Source organism: Peromyscus californicus, unplaced genomic scaffold, assembly GCF_007827085.1.
Source record: "Peromyscus californicus insignis strain IS unplaced genomic scaffold, ASM782708v3 Scaffold_15__1_contigs__length_86483966, whole genome shotgun sequence".
In the NCBI taxonomy this organism is placed as follows: Eukaryota; Metazoa; Chordata; class Mammalia; order Rodentia; family Cricetidae; genus Peromyscus; species Peromyscus californicus.
In genome coordinates this window covers 37,754,419-37,772,904 of record NW_026294447.1, presented here as the reverse complement: position 1 = coordinate 37,772,904, position 18,486 = coordinate 37,754,419, and the positions used below count along the sequence as shown (strand labels likewise).

At 44.7% G+C, this 18,486-nt stretch overlaps 1 protein-coding gene across 4 annotated transcripts in view; it reads right to left on the bottom strand.

The window, feature by feature from the left end:
• Positions 1–11,809, bottom strand: part of Adck1 (aarF domain containing kinase 1) — a 100,194-nt gene extending 88,385 nt beyond the window's left edge. For 2 of the 4 annotated variants that reach the window (XM_052738636.1, XM_052738640.1), the window contains exons 1-3: positions 11,681–11,809; positions 4,144–4,289; positions 9–92 (exon numbers count right to left, since the gene is read on the bottom strand). In XM_052738636.1, the coding sequence (XP_052594596.1) occupies positions 9–92; positions 4,144–4,278 (219 nt within the window). In that variant the 5' untranslated portion in view covers positions 4,279–4,289; positions 11,681–11,809. The other 2 variants (XM_052738638.1, XM_052738637.1) reach the window with 2 other exon arrangements.
• Positions 11,810–18,486: the final 6,677 nt, after the last annotated feature.

Below are 18,486 nucleotides of genomic sequence, written 5' to 3'. Positions count from 1 at the left end.
TTCCTTACCTGGGATCGACGCTGCAAATACTCCTCTGAGCCATATGGGACACTCCTCAGGGAGGTGAGATAGTCATAACTGATGACAGCTGTCTGTGAACCAAGGGAGGAGAAAGCTTAACACTGAGGACATCAAATACCACACCTCTGCCAAAGCCAGGAGCCCCACACAGGAGCTGCTGGGTCTATAAAAGTAACTGGTCCCACCCTTTGGATGCTCAGCCCCCATATCTTAGCCTGGATGCTCCTTCCTGGCCTTCAGCGGTGAGTACAAACGACACTCATCCAGAGATGTCCCATCTCAAGTGGCCTTTATACAACAGAAACTGTCCATAATTGACCACAATCAACCACCTCTAAATTCACTTGCCCAATTGCTTCCTTGTTTGTGAACTGTCTGAATTTAAGGCTGGTCCTTCCTACATATTACTGCTCTCCAGCATCTTTTACACGACACAGGTAGACATTCAATAAATACTAACCAAATGAATGCTGTTAAATTTGAGTTTCCATTCTAGATCCTCTGGCCAAAACCCTCCAATGAGGGGCCCTTATCCACAGTCAACAAGAAAATCACAGGCTTCCAGCATGGAGAAAACTTAAGCTCAAACTTTCGTTTTCAGAGCTGAGCAGCTAAAGACCTTAGAAACTGCATTCTGAGATTTATATTCAAAAGTGTTTGTTCACAGCCAGGCAGTGGTGGTGCATGCCTTTAATCCCAGCACTAGGAGGGCAGAGGTAGGTAGATCTATGAGTTTGAGGCCAGCCTGGTCTACAGAGCTAGTTCCAGGACAGCCAAGACTACACAAAGAAACCCTGTCTCCAAAAACCAAAAAAAAAAAGTGTTCATTTGTACTTACCCAAAGCCTAATTTCTTTCCACCTATACGTGCTGAGCACCAGCTATCAGCAAGGTTTACTCACTGAATAATAAATAAACTCACTGAATAATAAATAAATCAGGATGAACAGGACCAGAGGTCTTCAGAGAATGGACAGCTCACTGTGGGGTCCATCTGCCTTTCTCAGTTGAAACTCATGACTTTCCTTTTTTATTTTTTTATTTTTTAAATTTCAAGACAGGGTTTCTCAAAAACAAAAAACAAAAAACAAAAAACAGAAAAACAAAAACAAGAAGAAGTTTCTGGACTATACGCTGTTGGATGAAAGCATAGACCCACTGCTTCCCAGAGTCAGTGGTGAGCATGGTTCTCCCAGAGCTGGCTGTAAATGTAGTCCTGCCATGTTGGGAAGCTGAGGTGGGCAGAGCCAGCAGCCAAAGCTACCATTTCAGTCTTAGTCATTCTACAGTTTAAAGCAACAGATTCACAATAAGTCAGGTTCAGATTAAATAAACCTCTAAATGGTTTACTATGTGTGTAAAAATGTACATAGGCTTGGAAGAGAGAGGAAAAGGAATACAGACAGTTATATAAAGAAATAGAAAGTTTAAAAAAATAAAGGCTTTAAAGAGACAGTAAAGGTAATATAAAAAATAAGCCACGTAAAGATATTAAACAGAGAATCTGGATTATATTGTCTTTGGGATTTTTAACTTCAGAGAGACATTTGATTGTAAAAGCTGCTGAGTTAAACCAATATATATATTTTAAAGATATCTTGATTCAACAAATTATGTCTAAGGATTCATTGCTTTGGAAAAGAGGTTCTGCTTTTGTTTCCACAGAATATGGGAACCTGTGGATTGCTTCCAGACTAATATGGTTTGACCAGCCAAGACCCCCTGAAAGGTCTCCAATGACACCATGGCCCAGATCATCCAACATCTAAAATCAACTTCAAGGCAACTCACTCAGAGAATACAGCCTCACAGACTAATCCAGTCAGGACTTGACCATAATCCTAAAATTTTCTTTGTGTCCCCATAAGATTACCAGTGCCCCCAATCAGCAGGAAGTAGCCTAGAAAACTACACCCACATTCCAAAGAAATAGATTATGGCTGTTTGTCTTTGTTTAGGTAGCTGGTTACAAGTTGTTATTGGTCATAATATCTTTCTAAAAGAAGAAAGGAGGATATGATATGGAAATATAGGATATAGATATGATAGGATAAAAAGGTGGATTGTTGAACCTACTTTCAAAGAGCAACTTATTTAAAATGTTTGACATTGGTATAGATTTTAGTTTACTGATACAAATTTAAAGCTAATTTTGTTATACTGTATATACATATCTACTCTTGTTTAAGGTATTATATTTATATAACTCATTTGAATTATCATGGATAATTAAGAAATACAGATTAATAATTAGTCTTCTATGACAGTCAAACTTATAGTCATGTTGAATTTTCTAGGTATACATAATATAATTCAATTAGGTAATTAATCTTCAAACACTTCAAAGACCTACAGAATATGGCATATAAAATGTTTCAAAAACTTAGACTTTCAGGCCGGGCGGTGGTGGAGCACGCCTTTAATCCCAGCACTCGGGAGGCAGAGGCAGGTGGATCTCTGTGAGTTCGAGGCCAGCCTGGTCTCCAAAGCGAGTACCAGGAAAGGCGCAAAAGCTACACAGAGAAACCCTGTCTCGAAAAACAAAAACAAAAACAAAAAAAAAAAAAAAAAACTTAGACTTTCTGGACAGTGAGACATGTCTGCTCCTGGCAGCACTGATTTACTTCAAAGAGGAAGATGGGCGTCGAAGACACTCCATATGGAGTTTATCTTCTTCCTGGCAAAAATAGCCATTTGGACAAGAAACTGTTCTTCCCTGGGCTGCTCGACAAAATGTTGTATAAACCAGACATGCAGGACCCATAAGAAGGTGACCACTGAAATTTGCAAGGCGAGATGGTTCTTCAGGCTCCTGCTTTGCAGAAGAAACTACCAGACATTCTACAGGACACAGAGAAAAAAAATGACTGAAAGACTAGGCCTATGGGTTGAAGATGGATGCCCCAACATTACAGAGGAACTTTGGGTAACTGTCCAGGCAGGCAGCTGCCTCTGTCATTCGAGATTTTTGGAAGTTGCTTACAATGCTCTTCTTGTTTACTTAGATAATAATGCATCCTTCTGAGGTCTTTGATGTAGTTGAACACTACATAGTTATAATTATAATATTCCTTGGTTATAACAAAAGATAAAGTAGATATGAAACCTTAGACTCACAAATATAGAATAGATAGATATCCTCTTTAATTTTGCCAAATACAAACAGACTAGATATTATAACTGTAATTCTTGCTTGATAACTATTTTGTTATATATAATTTTACTATGTTAAAGTTAAAACTTTCCTTTTTAGTTAAACAGAAAAGGGGAATTGCTGTGGGATTATGCTTTTGTACACTAGTTTAATAAATGCTGATTGGCCAGTAGCCAGGCAGGAAGTATATTCGGGATAAGCAGACAAGGAGAATTCTGGGAAGAGGAAGGTTGAGTCAGGAAATGCCAGCCCACTGTCCAGGGAATACTGGGGATATCTTTCTGTATACTGTGAATGTGTTGCTCTGATTGACTGATAAATAAAATGCTGATTGGCCAGTAGCCAGGCAGGAAGTATAGTATAGGCAGGATAAGCAGAGAGGAGACTTCTGGGAAGTGGAAGGCTGAGTCAGGAGATGCTGCCAGCCACTGCTGCCATGAGAAGCAAGATGTAAGGATACCGGTAAGACATGAGCCATGTGGCAAGGTATAGATTTATAGAAATGGGTTAATTTAAGATACAAGAACTAGACAGCAAGAAGCCTGCCACAGCCATACAGTTTATAAGTAATATAAGTCTCTGTGTGTTTACTTAGGTCTGAGCAGCTTCAGGACCTGAGTGGACACAGGAAAACTTCAACTACAAGGGAGCAGCATGTAATGGCACACAGGTAAAGCCCTGGAACGTGTGGTGACATATAGATTAACAGAAATGGGCTGAGTTTAAGTGCAAGAGCTAGTCAGTAGTAAGCCTAAGCTAATGGTCTAGCAGTTTTAATTCATATAAGTCTCTGTGTGTTGACTCAGGTCTGAGCAGCTGCAGACCGGGAGGGACACAGGAAAACTTCCAGCTACACAGAGCTGACATGCCTGTATGTCCATATATGTCAGCCCGCCCACCTGCCGCACCTATGAACACCTACAAGCGATGCTGTAACTCCTCTGCCACCCCCAAAGGAGGGAAACCTACCGTAGCAACAGCTCGGCCCACCCTAACGGCACCAAAGTCATTAGGGTCCAAGTAGTTGTTACCGTAGAGGTAGACACCAGAGGCAGCAAGAGCCACACTGGTCCAGGAAGCAAGCTTGAGAGCCTTTCTGGCCATGTCCCCAGACCCTGTGCAAGAAAGGAAGGTCAAGAAAGGTTAGCAATTAAGGAGTTCATAGAGCAGCCATCCAGAACCAAATCCCAGCCCTGCCACTCACAGACTGTATGACTTTGTGCCATATTCTTAATCTCATGGGACCTCGGTTTCTTCATTTATAAAACAAGGTAACTCCTACCTCTAAATTAAGATGAGAAGAAATAATCACATAAAGTACTCAGTGTACTGTACCTGGTACAAATCAACTCCCAGCATCCTTCCTCGACGTCCTAGCTACAGTGGAGAATCTGAACAACTGACAGTTCTTGCCTATGTGGAGCTTACACACTCTAGGGAGGGGCAGAGAAGAAGCAAAAAGATGCCTAGCACACTGTCAGAGCTGCCAGGAAGTGGCAGGAATCAGAGAGTCAAGGAGTAAAGGATCCAGAAGAGGTAAAGCACTTTAGATAGGAAGAGCAGGAAAGGCATGGCCACTGCTGGCACTTGTAACCACTACTACAACAGCGCACAGCCACGGTCACCATCAGCCTTGATGCACTGGCCGGAAGTTGGCAGGCTCCTGCAAATTGGTAGCTAGGCAGAAGCAGCCAGTAGTTCCTCCATTTCTAGCGGACAGTCAAAATGGTTACTACAGTCAGATAGTTTAGAATGTGCTCCTGGAGGATGACGATGTTACTCTGTCCACACACAGTCCTGGGAGGCCTACTGGGTATTGAACTTATACCACTAGGCAGAAAGACCCTATACTCTTTACTCATACCTCCTCAATTCACCAGTGACGACACAGCCATTCTTTGGGGACACTTCGTCCAATGGCCTACCTCCTCAACAATCCCTGAGTACTCTGCATCCAACCAAAGCCCTTGACCCAGCAGCAGGTGCCAAGGGACAGGCGCCAGACAGAAAGGAACATCACCAAGCCTCCCATCAGAACAAAGACTTGAGAGACGCAGCAGCAATGTGCAGGTCATCGCCTCCTAAGTTTCTGCTCTGGCCCTGTTCTGTCACTTGGTTTCCTCTCTGCACAGAAGCTACTGCTACAAATGGCCTTGTCTCCAGTTTCTCTGTAGTCTATTTTGACTCATGCTTCATAAATATAGACACAGGCCTCTCTTTAAATATACACAAAGCACATCTTTTTCCAGTCTTTTACTTTCAACTTGGACTTTATACCATTTCTTTAAAGAGCATACAGTTGGCTTCCTAGGCTTACATTCAACACAGCTTGTGCATCTATCTGCACTGAAATACAGCACCTTCTTCCAACCCTTCCTACTTTACCTACCTGTTCTGCTTCTCGCCTCTCTTTTTTTCAAGATTTATTTTATTTTATTGATGTGTATACATATAGATCTGTACGTGTTCAGGTGCCCAGGGAAGACAGAAGAGGGTGTCAGGGTCCCTGGAGCCAGAGTTGCAGGCAGTTAGGAGCTACTAGACATGGGTGCTGAGAACCATGTCTGGTCCTCTGAAAGAGCAGCAAGCACTCCTAACTGCCAAGCCATCTCTCCAGCCCACTTTCTCTCCTTTCTTGACTTTTCATGGACTCCATGAGACTTTTCATGATCATCACGGTGGGGAGCATGGCAGCAGGTAGGCAGGCATGGTGCTAAAGCAGTAGCTGAGAGCTCACCTCCACATCTGCAGTCAGGAGGCACACCCAATGACACACTTTCTCCAACACGGCCACACCTCCTAATTCTTCCTAAACAATCTACCAACTGGGAACCAAACATTCAAACTGATGAGCCTACATGGGAGTGGGAGGTACTGTCATTTGAAACACCACAACAGCCTTGTTTTCCTAGCCCAGGATGTGTGAAGTACGGTCTGAGGGACACCTGAACAAAACTAGCCTTTGTGCCTCTTCAGAAGCAGGTGGCTGGATCCCACCCTAGGGCCCCCTGAACCGCCCACTCTGAGGTAAGACTGTGAATAAGTCAGCGTGTGATTTTACTCAAAAGCTCAAGTCAGCCAACATTCTTCTTTACCTACATCCCAAACGGATGCTGAAGCAACACAATATTACAGGTATTCACTCCATCTCATTATTCATTTGCTTACTGATAAACGCTGCTAGTGGAGGAGGCAGATGGAGGCTAGATTGTTGGGGATAAAAGAAGAGCTTAATTGTTAACATCCATCACCAACTCTCATGGATGCCTATCGGGTCAAAAGTAAAATTTATGACCATTGTTATGATTTTAATAAGAAAAAAACCCTACGGGCACAGCTGCTGGCAATATTTTGGGAGGTTCTAAAAAAGTAAGGAGATGGGGCCTAGTTGGAAAAAGTAAGGCTTTGAAGGTTAGACCCTGGCCATGCCTTTAATCCCAGCACTCAGGAGGCAAAGATCCATCTGGATCTCTGTGAGTTCAAAGACACCCTAGATTACATGAGATTGATTCAGTCTAGGAGAGAAACAGAGCCAGGCAGTGATGGCACACACCCTTAATCCCAGTACTTGGGAGTCACACACCTCTAATCCCAGCACTAGGAAGGAAGTAATGTGGCTGGGCAGAGAAAGGTATATAAAGCATGAGGAGACAGAACTAGAGCTTTTTCAACTAGAGCCTTTTCAGTTGAACCCCTTTCGGCTGAGGACTTAGAGAAATTCAATCAGAGGATTTGTGGAGTTGGCGAAGTGAGACACAGCAATGGCTTGTTCCTCTGTCCCTCTAATCTTTCAGCATTTACCCTAATATCTGGCTTGGGATTTTTTTTTTTTCCGAGACAGGGTTTCTCTGTGTAGCCTTGGTACCTCTCCTGGATCTTGCTCTGTAAACCAGGCTGACCTTGAACTCACAAAGATCCTCCTGGCTCTGCCTCCTGAGTGCTGGAATCAAAGGCGTGCATCACTACTGCCTGGCAGGGATTTTTTTATTATAAGACCATTTAGCAATTTGTGTTACAACCCTCAGCTTCCCCGAGTTAATTCATATGTAGAAATTTAAGTCCAACTATTCACTTCTGTGCACTCAGCTATCCAAATCACCTCAACTCACTCACAAAGAGCCAAGGTCTTAACAGATCTGCCTGCCAGATTTCTCAAAGGATCGCTGGCCCGTCCACCTTGCCCTGCACTCACTCTATTCCAACTTGCTAGTTTACCAACACGCCACATACTGCACTCCAAGAGTTCCCACCTTGCTGTTCCCTGTGCCTGGAACAGAGGCCAGCAATCTCTCCTACAAAAGGCCATACAGTAACTACTTTTAGCTTTGGGGGCTACCCCACCTCTGAGGCAACTACTCCACTCTGCACTCTGGTGCAAGGCAACCCAACCACAGCATGCAAAGCATCGGGCCAGGCTGAATGTGGTCCCCAGGACGTAACATGCCAGACTTTAGGCTAGCACGCTGTAAGTGCTCCAAAAACATTTACTAACTGAATTAATCAATGAATGGATCAACTCTATTCCCCATGAGGCCTGTGCAGAACCAGTAACACAGGTCTCTAGATGAATATACCCCGGACCTCCAACTCAATAGTCATTCTCTTCCTGTTCCCCCCATACTACCTCCCAAACTTTGCTCCTCTGAACCCCACCCTCCTGTTGTACCATCCTCCGCAGCAGCCCCTAACAGACTGCAGTCTCCTCTACCCTTGAGACTACCTCTGAGTATCAAAGAAACAGAGAGGCAATCCCATTTTCAAACAAATGTCCTCGGTAATAAAAGTGGTAGGAATTGAAATACATAAAATAGATGAAATAGGAGCCAAACTGTGCCTAAACAAATTGGAGTTGGAGTTTTCCATAAGGTGTCAGAGAGTCTTCAACATATAAATGAGCTGCTTCCCTTGGGGTATTTTAAAAGGCCTGTCACGCGTGAAGTGTGTCTGTCAATGAAAAACACCTTTCATTACTAAGGCCTCTGCTAATGAATCACATGCCCTGTTCTGTTTGCTTGCCTTGACTTGCCCCTGCTTGCCTCTCATAAGGCCACACACCTTGCAGGAGGTCTGAGACGACCGAGAGCCTAACACACAATCACTAGATAATATCAGAGCAAAAATTAACCTTTACAGAATCCTCAACACACATGTGGGATCGGGAGGTGCACACTTTTAATCCCACCACACGGTACATTCACCTTGTTAATGTTTCACCCGGCGGCACAGCAAGACGAGGCAAGCAATATTCTCAGGTATAAGTGAGGACACGAAGGCACGGAGTGAGTGCTCGGCCCCAAGGGGCTCAGCCAGGAAAGTGGTAAAGAAATGATATGAACAGGCCTTCCCACTGCAAATGTTCAGACGGTCCCTTTTTCTTTTTAAGATTTATTTTAGCGTGTGTGTGTGTGTGTGTGTGTGTGTGTGTGTGTGTGTGTGTCTGTGTGTGTCTGTGTGTGTCTGTGTATGTGTCTGTGTGTGTCTATGTGTGTGTCTGTATATGTGTGTCTGCATGTGTATGTGTCTGTGTGTGTTTCTCTGTGTCTCTATGTGTCTGTGTATGTGTGTGTGTGTCCATGTCTCTGTGTCTCTGTATGTGTGTCTGTGTCTGTGTGTCTGTGTGTCTGTATGTGTGTGTCTGTGTGTTTCTCTGTGTATGTCTGTACATGTTTGTCTATGTGTATATGTCTATGTGCATATCTGTCTCTATATGTCTGTGTGTGTGTGTGTGTGTGTGTGTGTGTGTGTGTGTGTGTGTGTGTGTGTATGTGTGTGTACCTGTGTATGTGTGTGTTCAGGTGCCCATGGAGGTCAGAAGGGTTACATCAGATGCCCTGGAGCTGCAGTTACACATTTGTGAGCCACCCAATGTGGGTTCTAGGAACCAAACTCAAGACCCCCCGGATCAGCAACACATCTGAGCTCATATCCATAAGCCATCTCTCCAGCCCCATCTTTCTCTCTTTCTTTAATGGCATATCTCTTTGACAGGGATACTCGGACCTCAAGACATCAAGTCCTTACTACTGGCTTGAAGTAAATACAGTTGCTGCTGCTGCTGACAGAAACCATAGTTTCTGACCTGCAACCAAGCCCCCAAAGTGCTAAGCCTGTGGAAGGCTGTGTTTGCAGCTCTGGAAATCAATAGCATGTCAAAGATCAAGCCATATTCCTCGCTAGAAATAACACATTCGAGCCTGAAGCACTGATGTGGCTGTTTAACTGTTAAATCCATGGGAAGAATGAACTCTATGCCCCTAGGCCAGAGGAGACACCCCAGTTCATCATGACAACATACGTCAGAAAGTTGGACAAGTGGGAGCTGACGGTCAAGCAAAAATGTCCATCTCAAGGACAGAATGAAATATGAAATCCAGCACTTACTGTAAATGGTCTTTCCAACTACCATCTACTGGCTGCCCCCTTCCCAGGCCGCATCCTAAGAATATAGACCTGAAATTACACCCTGACTCATCCCCACTCAGTGAACTAGAAAGCACCGCTAAGGGAAGTCACTTAGGGAACAAACTCAGTTTACCCCAAAAGTGACCCTAGCTATCTCCCATTTCCCACAGAGATTGGGCAAATAATCACTATTTTTTTTTTTGAGAATGTTCTCCAAACCGGAAAACACCCAAAAAATACTCTTGGAGAGAACAAACAAGATGAGTCAATACCCAGGGACAGCTGACCGAAGGAGGCTCACCGTCTTCCCCATCCTACAAATAGTGGTAAAGTTCAATGCAAGATTGAGTTTTACCTATACGTCTTAGTGTGTAATGGCTAGAAGTTGCTCAGATCAATACTAAATAAATGAAGGAATACATGACCAATGCCAAGGTTCATCAGCAGATAAGGAAAGTAAATCTCACCCAGGCACAGAAGAGAAACCTTCTCCCATTCAACTCATCTTAGGAAAGGGGGACTAACCAAGAGCAAAGAGCAAGCAGCAGATAAGAGGAGAGAGCGAACCTCCCCAAAGTGCTTAAATTAATAGTTCGTGTTACTTGCACAACTAGATTCTCAGGCGCATATCTTGGGAGTTTCACTCTACACACAAGGAAGTGGAAGGAACCGCCCAAGGGTTAAGAGCCAATGGAGCAAAAGCTTGAATCCAGGTGTGTCTGCTCCGCCACCAAAGCAACAGGTGGACATGAACAAACTGGCTGGGTCCTGGGGTGGCCAGTGGTTCTCTGTCGTGGACGCTGAAACTTGGTGACCCAGTGTGCTGTCCTATTGGGGCTGAACAAGACAAGGATGGATGACAAAACCAAGCACTCTTCTCATTCCCCAGTACCTTCTCTGATAAAAATGGGGCGGGGAGGTGGAGTATATTTGGAAAGAAAGAAAACGCAAATTCTCTCAGCAGAGGTAAAAAATCTCACACCATACGGCCTATTGAATACCAACCAAGCAAATAACACAGTAAAATAAATTATGATATAACCCAGGGGGAAAAAACGACCCAAGTGACGAAACTAGATGAATATACATAAAGTAACAAAATGGGGGGAGAGGGGGTACAGTAGCGTGCAATGTGTAAAGCAATTCCCAGGGGTGGTACAACTACAAAAAAAAAAAAAAAACATAACCAGGTATGAAGAATTTATGGATTTTGTTTTTCTTATAAAACAGTAGCATTCAAATCATGGTCCCCAGGACAGCAACATCGCATCCCCAGGATTCATGTTGGACATGCCGATTCCAGACTTCAAATACCATACTAGAATCAGAAGTTGGGAGGGGAGTGGGCAGAATTCTGTACAGTAACAAGCCCTCCACACAATTCTGCTGCACACCGTACAGCCTGAGAACTACAGTGACAAGAAGACGCTAAAAGAAAACTTGAGGCAGGGACAAAAGTCTTAAGTCCTGTCAACTCAGCGATTATTTCTTAAGCGCCTACTGATCGCTAAGCTTCTCGCTTGGTGGCAAGGAAATGCCACTGAACTCTGGGACAGCTGTACTAGGTGTCTTCTAACAGGCTTCTCTCCACAAATCAGCTGGAAGCACCGCGCAGCTGGAAAGAAGTCTTCGGGATCAGAAGACTGGCGCCTGTTGCAAGCTTAGGTGACCCGATCTCTAGGGAGCCCTCTGTACTTCACCACTCCACGCTCACCGCCCCAGCTACCTCTTCGTGGGAGCCCACAGGGCCACCAAGGTGTGAATGCTTCTGGCGGAGCCACTCGAAACCCCTCTCCACCTCCGCCTACTCCGGTGCACGCAAGGTTGGGCCACCAAAGTGACCAGTCCCCGCCAACGACCGCTAGGGCACGGAGCTACAGAGTCGCAGAGGAGGGGGGCGGGGCACTGCGAGTCACCTAAGCCACGTGGTCGCGCCTGCTAGGGTGACAAGGTCACACGCCCGAGTTTCCTCCCAGCTTCGCCAGGACTGCAAAGTCTGAGCTCAGAAGGCGAGGAGCACCTCTGCACCCGCTCCCCCGCGCTCCACGTGCGGCGCGATCTGGCGACCGGGTCTGCCCGGGCTCCGTGCGCGGGTGCTACTCACCCCGCGGGAAGGAAAGCAGGACCGCCGCAGCCCGGATCCCAAACTCCAGGAAACCGTGCCTCCGACACCCCGGCGCTCACTGAAAGCTGGTGCCCGCGCGGGCTGCCGGGACTTGTAGTTCTCCTTGGTTCCTTAGGCCACTGACACCAACCAGAGCCACTGTGGTCCTGAGACTCTCCATCCTGAGCCAGAACCGAGTCTCTTGTCGCTTCTCTGCCTGAGATACCGATACGGAATCTTAGAATGTCTTTCAGGAGGCAGGTTATGGATTCGTACTTAGTGGGAGGATGCAATTGTAGATCTATAAATTTTTTTTTTTTTTTGATTTTTCGAGACAGGGTTTCTCTGTGTAGCTTTGCGCCTCTCCTGGAACTCACTTGGTAGCCCAGGCTGGCCTCGAACTCACAGAGATCCGCCTGGCTCTGCCTCCCGAGTGCTGGGATTAAAGGCGTGCGCCACTACCGCCCGGCAGATCTATAAATTTTAAGCAGGCATTAGAATGCGTCGTCGAAGAAGAAATTTACTGATAGTTGTTAAATAGTAAGAATACACAGATGGCCGGGCGGTGGTGGCGCACGCCTTTAATCCCAGCACTCGGGAGGCAGAGCCAGGCGGATCTCTGTGAGTTCAAGGCCAGCCTGGACTACCAAGTGAGTTCCAGGAGAGGCACAAAGCTACACAGAGAAACCCTGTCTCGAAAAATCCAAAAAAAAAAAAAAAAAAAAAAAAAAGAAAAGAATACACAGATGGATCGGAGTTATCTGTGACCCTGATGTACTGACCTCTAATGACCAGATGTTGACTCATAAGATGTACTTTGGAAACATTACGAGGCACCCATTCTATAAACATCAGAAGCTGTTCCCGTTGTGGGAAGACAAAGATAGAATGGGGGATTCATCTGTCAATAAAGCATAATCAAAACATTACTGAAGAAGAACATGCTTCCAGGACTTGGACCTCCATATTCCACATGTACCATTAGGCTATGAAGACCATGTGACATTGACATAGGCGTAAGTATGGAATCTCCTAAAGGGCCCAGAAGCCTCCAGACTTCTGTGGAAGCTAGATTCTGATAGGCAGGCATTCAAGATCATTGAGGGAAGGCGAAGGGTTTCAGGACATGAGCTGAACACTAGTTATCTGCTGGACCCTTTAACTAGCTCCACATGCAGAAACTAACTGAAGTCAAGAGTCCAATGAGAAAATTAAGCTAAGTTTTAAAGGAAAACATCCTTATGAGCTCAAGATAGGGCTTACATGTCATGTGCACAAATTGTAAAGGGAGCCTTGATAAATTTGAACTGTATTAAATTTAAGAACTTAGCTTCATTGAAAGGCATCAAAAAGAAGAAGCCACATAGTTGGGTGTGGTGGTGCACTGGAGGGGCAGAGGCAGATGGATCTCTGTGAGGTCAAGGCTAGCCTGGTCTACAAAGCAAGTTCCAGGACATCCAGGACTACATAAAGAGACCCTGTCTCAAAAAAGGGGGGGATCGGGAGGATACTTTCAGAAAAGGGGGAAAAGTCACATAAATTCTGGAAGGAAGTGACTGGAGCTGGAGAGCCAGCTCATCAGTTAAGAGCACTTCTTGCTCTTACAGAGGACCCAGGTTCATTTTCCAGCACCCACACGGCAACTTACAACTACCTGAAACGTCAGGTCCAGGGGATCCCAATACCCTCTTCTGACCTTTGTGAGCACCAAGCACACATGTGGTGTCCTGGGTAGCTGTTCCAGGTTTGACCTTGAAACACTGCCCCTAGCGTGACAGCAGGTAACTGCCACACCTGCCTATGACCTGCCCCTGGGGCATGGCTGAGAGGGAGCCCCTTAAGACTCAGGGTGCATACGTGTTTGGCCCTTCTGGATACCTCATGGTCCTGGAAGCTGAATGGGATACCAAGCCAGAGTTCTCCGCTGGATGGTACTTCATTCTCTCCCAGATCCTGTAACCAACCCCTATTGGCTGTAAGTTATCCCAGAAATAAACTTCTTTTGATTACCAGATAAATTACGTGGAATTGCCTCATTTACAGTAATAATGTGGTGCATACACATACATATAGGCAAAACATTTATAAAATCAAATAAATGAATCTAACTTTAAAAAAAAAGAAAGATAGAGAGAGAAGGTGGCCACAGCACAGACAATGGTGACATAGAGATGGCCACCATAGTCCTCACCAATTCAAGTTTGCAGGTCATACACATTGAAGTATGATCAATAACGTCCAGGTAGGGCAAGAATCGGTAAAGTTATGTATGAATCAAGTGGTATAGGGCAAAGAAGGAAGCATTAATTCTGTCCAAGAGGAAACTAAAAGTTGACTTGTAGGCTGGGAATTAAAAGCCGAAGAGGGAACTCCCCAGAGGAAAGGTTTGTGTTTAGGAACAAGCCGGGAACAGAGAAATGCTGTGGGATGATCCTCTGTACGCTGCGAATATGTATTACTCTCATTGGTTAATAATAAAGCTGTCTGGCCTATAGCAAGGGAGGATGAAGTTCAGCGGGACAATCAAACTGATGACTGGGATGAAGAAGGACGGAGTCAAGAGAGATGCCAGGGGCTGGAGAGATGGCTCAGAGGTTAAGAGCACTGGCTGCTCTTCCAGAGGTTCTGAGTTCAATTCCCAGCAACCACATGGTGGCTCACAACCATCTGTAATGAGATCTGGTGCCCTCTTCTGTGTGCAGACAATGCAGGCAGAACACTGCACATATAATAAATAAATAAAACCAAAAACTAAAAAAAAAAAAGAGAGAGAGAGAGATGCCAGCGAACTGCCCAAGAAGCAAGATGCCAGAGGAACAATAAAGCCATGGGCTACATGGCAATATGTAGATTGATAGAAATGGGTTAATTTAAATGTAAGAGCTAGGTAGTAATAAGTCTGAGCTGTCGGCCAATCATTTTGTAATGAATATAAGCTTTTGTGTGTTTATTTGGGACTAGGCGGTTGGGACAGAAAATCTCCGCCTCCATTTACAAAGGCCACTCAAAAGCATTGAGATGGAGCAGAATGAGGCCAGTGAGACGGCTCAGTGAGTAAATGTATGCTTGCTAGACACACCTGATGATATGTATTGAATCCTACACGTATCATCATACTACATACTGCTGAAAAGAAAGACTCCACTCCACCAAGATGTCCTCTAACCTCCACATGTGTGCTGTGGCATGAGTACATGGGCATGTACACACAGACACACAAACATACACAAAATAATAATAATAAGTAATTTACAAAATTTAAAGTTTGAGCAAAGTACAGCAAAAGACAGAGATATTTAGCTTTTTAGGGTCTGGAAGTAGAGCCCAGCCAACCAGCACACACTTAGCATAGCCAGGGTCCTGAGTTCAATCCCCAGGGCCACAGAAAACAAAGAAATAAATCTTAAACAACAGATGAGAGCAAAGGAATGAATTTGCCTAGCGTGTGTGAGGCAGAGGGGGAAAAACATAATTTGGTTGCTATAATTAAACAGTAAGTTTAACTAAGAAACTGCTAGAGCTACAGGCCAGTAGTTACCACCGAGGAATGGAAAGTGTAAAGCACTTTCAATTTGTATAGTGAATGTGTAAACTTTCGTATTAAAATTTAATTAAATTGATTTCTCAAGTTTGCAGACTTCCAATTAAACACGATAGATTAAACACACCTACTTAGATCCTCTCCCTTCTGAAATCCCATGAAAATTACAAGAAAAATAAGAATTAAAAATGCATCTCGCCCAAGGAGAACATACAAAAGACAAAGCAGGTAGAAAAAAAAATCAAAAGGCCAGTGTAAGAAGCTCCCAAGCAGACAGGCAGCTGAGGCACTTTTAAAACAAGTAGTGGCTGAGCTCTTACCCCCACACATGCACAAGATACTTATTTTAGAGTTTAGCTTGGGGTCTGGGCTTCAATAATCTCCCAAGGGTCCATGGGTGATGTCACCAGGCCAATTGTCTTAGTTAGGGTTTCTGTTGCTGTGAAGAGAAACCATGACCACAGCAACTCTTATAAAGGAAAGCATTTCATAGGGGCTGGCTCACAGTTCAGAGGTTTAGTCCATTATCTTCACTGTGGCATGCAGGAGGATGTGGTGCTGGAGAAGGAGCTGAGAGTCCTACATCTTGATCGGTAGGCAGCAGCAGAAGACTGTATCACACTGGACATAGCTTGAGCATAGGAGACCTCAAAGCCCACCCCCACAGTGACACACTTCCTCCAACAAGGCCACGCCTACTCCAACAAGGCCACACCTCCTAATTGTGCCACTCCCTATGGCCCTATGGGGGCCATTTTCTTTCAAACCACCACACCAGTCAAGGGAAGGGTTCTAGCAAGGAAGCAATATCTATGGTTAAAAAAAAAAAAAGCAGATGTAATGAGAGTTGTTCTCAGACACACTGGAATCATCTAAAGAGCCCTAAGCATCCTCCCAGGCCATCCCTGGACCTGTTAAATCCAGCTTCAACAGACAGGATCCAAATATAGTACTTTGTGAAACTTCCAAGGAGTTTTAGTCTATAGCCAAGATTAAAAACACTAGTGTGGACTCAATGAATTACGTTTGCACCAGGTACCGTATAGCAGATTTTCTAATCTGATGATATCTTTATTCCCTTCTTGATAAGCATTCCTTTTTCTTGGCCCCTACTTAAGAAGTTCTTGTGAGAATCAAGAGAGTGTTTTAGCAACTGAATATTGATGTTCAGAATTGTCACGCTGCAAGGAATAGAAAAATTCACCCATGCTTCTCTCCCCTGGCTCGCCACACTCCAACGATGGCAGCCTCTTTTTCGTTCCTCAACCTACCAAGCTGCCTGCTGCCCTTACACTGGCTACTCCCCATACCTTCATGGGTTTGCTCCATCCTGGAATATCTGTTCTCTGTGCTCAGGCCACTTCCACATTCAGGCCATCTGTGCTGGCCAGTTTTATGTCAACTTGACACAAGATAGAGTCCTTTTGGAAGAGGAAACCTTAATTGAGAAAACACCGCCACCAGATTGGTCTTTGGGTGTTATTATTTGTTTTTGCTCTTTCGGGGGCCTGCCACCCTGCTCCCAAATAAATCACACAGAGAGACTTATTCTTAGTTATAACTGCCTGGCCTTAGCTTGGCTTGTTTCTTGCCTGTTTTCCTTAACTTTAAATTATCCTGTCTACCCTTTGCCCCTGGGCTTTTCCATTCTCTTACTTCTGTAATTCTCTTACTCCTACTCTGTGGCTGGCTGTGCAGCTGGGTGTCTGGCCCCTAATACCCTCCTCCTTCCTCTCTCATTCCTTGATCTTTTTTCCTCCCAGATTTCTCCGTCTATTTATCCTCTCTGCCTGCCAGCCCCGCCTATCCTTTCTCCTGCTCTATTGGCTATTGAGATCTTTATTAGACCATCAGGTGTTTTAGATAGGCACAGTAATACAGCTTCACAGAGTTAAACAAATGCAGCATAAACAAAAGTAACACACTTTAAAATAATATTCTACTACTACAACATTTGGGTAAGCCTGTGGTGCATTTTTCTATTGATGATTGATATGGGAGATCCCAGCCCATTGTGGGCAGTGCCCCCCTGAGCTGGTAGTCCTGGGTTCTATAAGCAAGCAGACTGAGCAAACCATGAGTAGCAAACCAGTAAGCAGCACCCCTCCATGACCTCTGCATCAGCTCCTGCCTCAGTTTTCTGCCTTGAGCTCCTGCCCTGACTGACCTGGATAATAGACACTTTCCTCCCCAAGTTGCCTTTGGTCATGGTGTGTTATCATTGCAATAGAAACCTAATTAAGACACCATCCCTGTTTACAACTGCCCAGCCACCCCCACATTCTCTGAGACTTACTCTTTCCCCTTATAACACTTTATTATAGCACTTCTTACTTGAAATCATATCATTCACGTCTTCAAATGGTTTTGCCTGTCTGTTGCTAGAATATAAATTCTAGGACACCAAGGAATTGGATCCACGGCGTCTGACATACAATCGTTATTCCATGATCAAGACAGAATGACAAGAGGCAAAGCCCCTGCCCTTGTAGATAGAGAGCATCATTGGGCTAAGGTGGAGAAGGAAAGAAAATGATAAAGACATAGCAGGACAGTCGTGTGCTGTAATAAGCTCTGGGAAGGATGGAAGCAGGAGTGTGACAAAGAGAAACTGGGCAGAAGCTACTGATCCCTTCTTTGGATAGCACTGTCAAGTAAGATGTCTCTGAGGAAACCACAACCTGACAGGTGAGGAAGTCAGCCATGGAGGTAGGGAGAGGGCTAAGAATGTTCCAGAGAGCAGTAACAGCAAGTGTAAAGACTCAAGGGTAGAGGAAAGCTTGGTGTGTTTGAGAAACTGAAAGGAACCCAGTATGACCGAAACAAATACAGTCGTGTGCCAGAAGGTGGAAGTGCTGGGCTGGGCTCCACCACATAGAGCTTGAAGGGTTTAAATTTTAATCAATGTGTGATAGGAATCCAGTAGGGAGTTTTAAACCAAGAGAAGGTCTGACCAGAGACGCTCAATAGAAAAATGCAGCTAAGCAACCAAAGCCAGAAAGGAACATTTTAGAATCTCCCTAAGCCCCAGCTGTGTTTCTGCTGTAGCAGGACCGGAGGTTGGTGACTGAGTATTTAGGATTTCATGCAAGATTTTGTGTCTCTGTTCCAGAAATGAACCATCTGCAAGAAGACTCAAAGCACAGAGTTCCTCCTTAAGGCTGTAAACAAAATCACTGTAGAGGACGTGATGAGGAAACTCTGTTCCCTGTTGTGGTAGTTTAAATGGATTTGGCTCCCATAAGCTCATAGGGAGAGGCACTAG